This window comes from Puccinia triticina, chromosome 2A (genome assembly GCF_026914185.1).
Source record: "Puccinia triticina chromosome 2A, complete sequence".
NCBI classification, from domain to species: Eukaryota; Fungi; Basidiomycota; class Pucciniomycetes; order Pucciniales; family Pucciniaceae; genus Puccinia; species Puccinia triticina.
The window spans coordinates 6,004,595-6,013,167 of NC_070559.1; the positions used below are offsets into that span (position 1 = coordinate 6,004,595).

The 8,573-nt window shown below is 46.5% G+C and overlaps 1 protein-coding gene across 1 annotated transcript; it reads left to right on the plus strand.

Annotated features, from left to right (window-relative positions):
- Nucleotides 1-7,902: 7,902 nt before the first annotated feature.
- Nucleotides 7,903-8,058, plus strand: PtA15_2A649 (uncharacterized protein; the record flags this gene model as incomplete). Its single annotated transcript, XM_053166690.1, has 1 exon — nucleotides 7,903-8,058. One exon carries the CDS (start codon nucleotides 7,903-7,905, stop codon nucleotides 8,056-8,058), a length of 156 nt encoding a protein of 51 aa, XP_053017887.1.
- Between the last annotated feature and the right edge of the window lie 515 nt (nucleotides 8,059-8,573).

Consider the following 8,573-nt stretch of genomic DNA (forward strand, 5'->3'; position numbering starts at 1 on the left):
TTCCTATAACCTTCATCTTCTGATAAATTATTCAGGTTCATGAAGTACAACTACATTTTGTATGCCGCTCTTGATGGTGAGAAAGATTTGTTTGTGTTCTTCTTGGCCATGTTTTTTCAAGGTGGTGTTGGTAAAAGAATCAATTTTCCTGTGTCAGCAGTCTCATCAGGAATTTAACAAAAATTAAAATCCCTGAACTAGATTGCTATTCCAGTTATTTTCTCAACCCTTCCTCCTCAACTCCAAGAGATTACTGCTTCATGAATCAATGGGGTGGGTTATTTTTACAATTGGTGTTTTACAATGCCCCTCCATTGCAAAGGAGGGAAATTGTAAAATTGTATATAATGTGTTGTTGAGTTATTTTTACAATTTCTTGGGTTAAACCACTCATTGTAAACTAACACTATGTAAATCACCAATTGGAATTTTCAACCCTGTGACCTTTAACCTGTACATTTACAACCTGACAGCTTACAATGTAAGTTACAATGCATGTAAATATGTACATACCCCACCAAACAATTACATTTACAACCACTTAACTTACAATGTCCCTCCCTTGCCGCTCAAAACACCTAGACCAAGCCGCTCATTGCCCTCCGCGAGCGTTGGGGCAGACCTAGGTAGGGCTAGAAATGACACACTGCACTACTTAGGGCTACAAGAAAACTCCGTCCCACCGGTCGGCCATTTCTATGTTGTTTGCTGCTGTAAAGTGCCCAATCAATGCTTGTTTCTCCACTGAATCTATATCCATATTCTCACGAGCTTATTCAGCAAACTTATTAGACAATCCAGGATTTACCAACTCAATTGGTTACCTTATACCATTTGCAAATAAGCTTCAATATCTAATAATACATACTGCAGGATGCACAAGAAAATTACCACCGCAAATCCCACCTCTCACCTCAACCCTCGAGCCCGTCCTCCCACAATACCCACGATATCCACCACAAAATCCGCCATGGACTCAATATCCACCACGAATCCCGACGAGTTGAAGACAAAAACCGCTGTAAGACTCAAAAGGAGTCGTGAGACCCTTTTGCTGAATGGCGAAAGGTATGGATGAGGTGCAAGCTCTGCCTTTCTGTATATCAGAAAACAAGACCACCAAGGTAAGCTTGGCAATTTATTTTGTGATAGGATATGTTCAAAGATGAGATATATAAGAGGTTTGTTGTTGATGTCCGAGGTTGATGGGGTTACTGATGTATGTGATAGGTGACGGTGACTTGATGTCTCGAGTGGGGCTTAAACCTAGGTCCTTGGCCTGAGGGTATATAAGTTCAGAACGTGAGGGGTGATGAGGGTGAGAGGGAGCTAAGCTCAACCAGGAGTGGAACCGGGGACTGGTTACTGGTGAAAGGTGTGTGACTGAGCGGTGATATGAATTTCAAATAAAGTGTGAAAGGTATGTGAACTGAGTGGTGGTGTGAGCTGATAACTGTGATATGGATAGATAATATGAGTGATAAGTGAGTAGGGAATATAGACCGCCGGATGGCATTAGGATCTGAGGGGGAATGTCCCCTGATGGGATGAGGAGAAAACAACTGGCAGGCAGAGGCCTCCTTATATAGACAATGATGAGGGAATTTAGCTCCAGGGGAGCAGCTTTGAGGGAATTTGGCTGGTGAGAAAGTAAAACTGAGGGAATTTAGCTAGTCTATCTACAATGCGTCCCTTTGATATGCAAACAGGATCATATATATTCATACAAGGATTTTCCAAGACCATAGGTATGCAAATGAGAAACAAACATATGCAAAGAGAAAATAGGAGGTGAGGACTGATAAAAGGAAGGAAGAAAAGTAATTCATGTGCCGTATGCATTATGCCAAGTATGGTAGCCAAGAGTTGAGTCTGTGTGTGAACCCACTCGGACTGGTGCGTGAAAGGGGTGATTTGTGTATCTTCTGATCCGGTAGAGATATGAGGGTGGTTTCAGTGGGTGACTAGGGGTTATTTTGGTCCTAGATTCCATTTCTGATGTCCTTTTGGCCGTATCTTGCGGCGTTCTGTGAGTACACATAAAAGTTTGAATTTTCCTCCTACAAACACAGGAATAATGACCACACCGCTGTCAACCCTGACATTGCAAATCAAGCCGAATTGGAATCCAACCAAAACTGGCAGTACCCAACTGCCATGGATAACGGATTCAGCACTTACATCAATCATGGGTGCATTTTAGATAGGCAGGGCTATCCACTTAACCCTAACGGATCCATGACGTACGTTCTCACCGTTGGCGCCGACATCAAAAACTTTGGAGCGGTTGGTTTCACCAAAAGATCCAGTAGCGGTGCAAAGTCGGACAAGTGGCGAGTTGTCCGATTATACTGCCTCGGTGTTTTACGGTGTGACTATGCAGGCCCCCCGCCAACTGGCCATGGGAAAATTGAGGAGTTACTCATCAGGTAAGTGCGGCTCCATTTACCTGGTCCCTTTTCTAAATTTAACAAACATGTGTTTCTCTTTTGTGAATGATAGTAACCCATCCTGTAAAGGGCTGGCCGGTTGATGCCCCGGGAAACTTTACTGGCAGAGCTGTCCTGACACGCTGTGTCAATTTGACTTTCATAAGAAGAGCGGCTGGGGTCTCCTCCAACACCGAGGTTTCCACAACCACCAATGGCCATCCTCCAAGAAACCTGATCCACTGGCCAAGAAGGACTTGATGGAACGGATACAAGCAAATCCAAAGGCCAGTGCCCTCCAGCTGAAGGTAATTGTGATTTCCTTCATTTCTGTGACCGGTCCACGTTAGATTATCCTTACTCACTGATCTTTGAATTCCTCTGGGTTTAGATTGGTCAATCCAGCGGTCCCGGCCAGCCAAGCAGCAGCGTGGTAAATATTCATGAATTGCTTGGTAACTCGGACCGGCTCCGGCATCTTCAATGTCAAATACTTCAGCAGATTAATTTCAGTTCAGGATCCGGCAGAGACAACAACAAGTTCATGCTGGACTTGTTTGAATGGCAACAGTTGAGCATTTCTGATGATCTCCATTCTTAATAATATGTTATTATGTATCTTTACAATGACTGACAAATGATGTATGCATTTTTGCAATGCAGGAATGGTTTGGATGTCATCTCGATGGCCTGCACCCGAGGTCAAGAGCATATCACATTCCAGACAGACTGGATGTCTCAGCGGCTTGGATCGCGGCGAACAGGGTAACAAGTTGTACTCCGGCGGCTTAATCTCCAACGTCACGTTGTAAAGCTCAAAAGTGTTCCTGAGAACCTTTTGCTGAGTGCGGAAAGAGATGAATGAGGTTACCTCTGCCTTTCCTGGGTCACTAGACACTAAAACAAGCCCCCCAATCTATGATTGGAAGGTTTATGTAGTGATAGTGGAGGTGTATCAAAAGATAGCCTACGTCGAACAAGTGGCTTAGGGGATATGGGTGATGTAACCAGTGCTGAGTGAGTTGTAAGTTGATATGGTCCGTGTGTTGCCGCAAAGCAACAATGGGTGACTACGCTACCCGTGGCGGTAGTGTAATGGTAAAGTAGCAATTTTAAGGTCGCTACTGCTACCTTACACATACTTACATGTAATTTTTGTGCACTACATTATCTGTGCATAATTTTAAAGATTTTTCATTGAAACTACGCTATTGGAAGGGGTTTTTTTGCATTACATTACAGAATGGAAATTCATTTCTTTTTGGATGGCAGCATTGCCTTCAAAACCTTCCCAGCCTTGGAGAAATCCCCCGTCAGAGGGATTTCCTCCCAAAGCCAAACAAGGCTTGAGACATTGTTTCTGGGAGCAGCCTGCCTTGGTTGCTGCTACATACATCCAAAGCCGCAGAGAATAGTCTCTCAACAGCACAGGAGCTTCCAGTTTCTCCAAGCAACAATGGGTTAGGAAAGCGCACTCATGCGCTTTCTTAGGTCAATATATGCAACACTATCTGGTGTCTAGGGGTAAAAATGACCCCTGACATTACGCTACGGCTTGAGGTAAAAATTCCCCGCTACGGTTAGCGGTAATGTAGCGGGGCAGTCATTCAAATCATTACGCTACTGGGAGATCTAGATAATGTAGTGTAATGTAGCGACCCATTGTTGCGCAAAGGGGGCTGTGGAACACCCTGACAGAGGGGTTAATGATGAGTGATTGATGTAATCGAGTTGTGATATGTATGTAATTGTTATGTAATAAGGGTAAAACCACAATATAGTGGGGGCTAATACTGTAGAGTGAGCAAGTGTTGTACTGTTATGAGGTAAGCTGAGTGCAAGTAGTTTGCTGAGAGAAATTACAACTGGGGGGAGGAGAGCCTCCTTAAATAGAAAAGGGTGAGGGATTTTAGCTGCCCTGAGCTGTCAAATGAGGGATTTTGGCTGGTGGTACAGCCTAGATGAGGGCATTTAGCCCAATTGACAGGTCACATGATGTAATGATGAGGGAATTTAGCTGGTGAGAAAGAGGAGGTGAGAGGTTCAAGTTTGGCCTATGATGTCATTGACGTATGATGTCATTGGGTCACCTGATCATCTGTACTGCCCCTGTCTGTCACCTGCTGTAAAATGATGTCATATGGGTGAATTTAGCTAGCCTGAGCTGTCAACTGATGTCATGTGCAAGCTGCATGAGGGGTTTTTGCTAGCTTGACACCTGCATGAACTACAGCCCCTATTACACTAGTCTGCATGCACCTGCATAAGCCTGCATAAGCCTGCATAAGCCTGCATCTAGTGTGCATGACACTGCATGACACTGCATGACACTGCATGACACTGCATGACACTGCATGACACTGCATGACACTGCATGACACTGCATGACACTGCATGACACTGCATGACACTGCATGACACTGCATGACACTGCATGACACTGCATGACACTGCATGACACTGCATGACACTGCATGACACTGCATGACACTGCATGACACTGCATGACACTGCATGACACTGCATGACACTGCATGACACTGCATGACACTGCATGACACTGCATGACACTGCATGACACTGCATGACACTGCATGACACTGCATGACACTGCATGGCACGTGCATAACACAATGTAATGAGTGCAGCTGATGAGGTAAAGCATATGTAAAGGGTAGACAAGTGTCAGAGCGGACCATGTAACGGATTACATGGTCCTGGGTAAGGGTGGTTCATGTAACGGATTACATGACCTGAGTATGGTGTTTGTGTGTGTGAAACTGGCTGATGGTGTCTTGAAGGGGTTGTATCTTCTGATCCAGAGGGGTGTAAGGTGTGTTGTCCATGGTGTCCTGTGTAGTTTTGGCCGTAGAATCCAATGGTGTCGCCGTATTGGTTGATTTATGAGTGTACATATGAGAAAATGGAAAATTTTGAAATGGGCTAGATGGGTAACCATAAAGCATACCACAACGTATTGGTTCTTCGCCACCGGATATCTGCTCACAACATCAATGTACTGCGATGACATCAATCAATGGATTCCCGTCCAGCTGAGCTGGATACGAGGGCTTGGCGAGTCTTATTACACAATCCACTTCACCATACTTTTCCGCCAGTTTATGATCCCTTCCCTCCTGCCACACAAGCGCGAAAGCATGGCCAGGAGTGTGGTTGACTTTTCCAAAGCCCAGCAAAAAGGTTTCATTGCGGCTTACATGGATGTCTTTGGCGAAACAAACCCAAACGAGGCAATGCAAAAGCTAAAAGGCTGTCGGGAACATTTCCAACGATTGGTAACTTGGGTCAAGAGGAATCGCGCAGTTATCATGCCCGATGAGCAGGTTGGTCAAATTTCTGTTTCACCTTGTGGTTCCAGATTAAAAAGGGCAGAATCACAGCTAACATCCGCTCCTTAGTCTTTATTTGAATCCAAGTGCTTGGAATTGTTACAACCAGATAAAACCAAGGGACCTACTCATGACAAAAAGATAGACGAGATGCGCCGTAGGTTTCCCAAAACCAAGGCATGGCTTGACTGGTGGACAATGGCTGATGTCGAGGCCATGTTGTTTCCAAGCCGGCGCAAGATGCTAGTTGAGACGTCCTCTGACGGCGATGATGGGCTCCCAAGCACAACCAATGCTCAGGAGAGCATGCACCGGGTATACTACATGTTCAGGTATGTCTTTCTATGGATTATTTTTATTTTTGGGTTTGATTTGCAAGCTGATCAACCTCAACTAATTATGTAGTACGGGTAAGAAAACCATGCTCGGAGGATTTTCCGAACTCTTTGCCTTTGTCAAGGCCTTGGAGTTCAACTACTCCCTCACCATGCGTGGGGTGCCAATTCGATATGGTCGGGATGGACAGACGCAGGAAGATGTGGCCCACTCCATTGCGTGGGTGAAACCGACCAAACGACAGAGGTCTGCGATGAACGATGGTCGCCCTCCTGACACAACGGAAGCTCTCCTCGACCATCCCAACAAGCGATCCAAAGGGGGCAGGCCCCCCAAATCCGTCAACATCAACCGCGTAACTCACACCACGTTCATGTTTTACGCCGCCGAGAAGGAGGACAATTTGAAAAATTGATGTTGGTTGGCGGCGGCGTTGGAATCTCTGTACGCAGTATACAGCCCGCTGTGGCTCCAATCCCCCGGGGGCAAACAAACCGACCTATTCCACGTACTTGTCTCTCATTTTACGGCTTGAACAACTAAGGAGCTAATTGAGAATAAGAATCTCAAGTCCACCCTCACTCGCGGATCTCACAAGCTCTTTGATGAAGCTCGCAAGCTTCATCCGCATTCATTTGTCCCTGGGGAGTATGCATCTTGTGATTTCTTCATGGAAATCGTCCTCAATCCAAAAACAAACTCGTCAAAGGTTCTGGAAACCCTGTTCTCAGTCCAAGAGACCCAAAATTTCACCTGCCCCCGCAAGATCCACAACAAGAAAATTGTTCACCCCCGGGGCAATCGCCGCTTGTTTGTCCTTGCCGTCACCCCGTCCATGTTTGCTAACAACGGTATCAGCCCAACGGAACCAGATAAACTGATTGTGCAGTGGTCGTCTGTGGGCCTTGCTGGAACCTCTGCTCTACAATGCCGGATTTGTAACACTAGCCAGCCCAAGAAAACCCATTGATCTCAGCCCACTGATCCTGAAGAACCAACAAGTACCGGTAGTTTCCTTGATGAGGTCTCCCACATATCCTTCCCTGATGCAAAAGCTCCCCCTCATCTATATTTTCACATTGACATATCGACCATCTCAGATGAAGAAGAACAGCAAGCTTTCATGGGACAGATGAACTGGCCATTCAAGCTGACCGTCTCTGGCAAGGTTTACACATTGATCTCGCGTGGATTCTGGGGAGCCAAACACTACTGGGGTAAAGTCTTGCGGAACGTTTGAGGAGTGACTGGTGTATGGCTCCACAATGATCGAATCAATGCCATATTTTCCCAGATGGTCAACCCGCTTCCCGGCAGTATCAGCGGACCGCATTTGCATACAAGTTGGTTAATCTATTTGCAAAGCTGGACCCAAGATGAAGCAACCTTTGTGGAACAAAGTATTGATTGAATCCGCTGCGATAACCCCAAAATCACCTTGGCAATGCCTTTTGCTCACATGAAAAGTCTTTTGAATTTGTCTTACAACGGCGATGTGAATCTGGAAACATTGAAACCAGAAACCAATTTGAAATTGGCAATTAACCGGAGACATACATATCACGGCAACATTGGAGACAATATCTCCGATGAATCCAGCTTGGGCGGTTCCAGTGATAGTGATTACAGTGGCAACCACTCCAAGGATGATCCGAGCAATGATAGATCCAAATACAAAGCTCGTGGTCCGGCATTGAGTGCCCCTATCCTCCAACCAATCAAGATTAGACTTTGGATGAACAAGACACAGCCCACTCCCTTGAGCAAAACCTCACCAAAATAACTCCATGCCAAACCAACCGTTGTCAAGTCACTCACCAAGCCGTCTCCCGGGCGGGGACGCCATGCAAGGGCTCCTCAAAAGGTTCCCACTCCCAATATTCCTCCGGAAAATCCCGCACGTCCAGATCCCAGTCAATTGTCAGAAGCCAGTGCTGAGGTAACGGCGAAACAACAAGCATCCGCCAAGCCAACCAAAAAGCGTGGTCGTCCCAGGAAGAAGAAACACGATGCGGCCAAAATCAAGTTGACCCCTCTCACTGATGCAGACTGGGAGCGCATTGCCGCCCGCTCGGCGGCCAACTTTACTTCTCATTGGAACGCGGAGAATGAGAGGTATCAGAGACTGAATCCAAATGGTGGCCGAGCTCTACAAATAGAGGTGGGGAGGCCCCCAAATAATCCGGTTTCCTCTCTTGATGTTGGCTCCCCTCAGAATTCCGCCACCCCCCAGGAAGTCGCAGCAAGTCAGAGGGCCATTGCGATTCAGAAAGCAGCGGCCACTAAGAGGGCCACTGCCGCCACTCTGGCCGCCGCTAAGCACCAGGCCATCCTGAATTCCGTTGCCGCCAAGACGGCGGTTGCCCCTCGGAAAGATGTGGCCAAGCGCATGGGGACGCGCAGGTCTGCGCGAACCCGTCGGGTTTGATTGCTTGTTGTTTCTATTTTTTCTCATTGA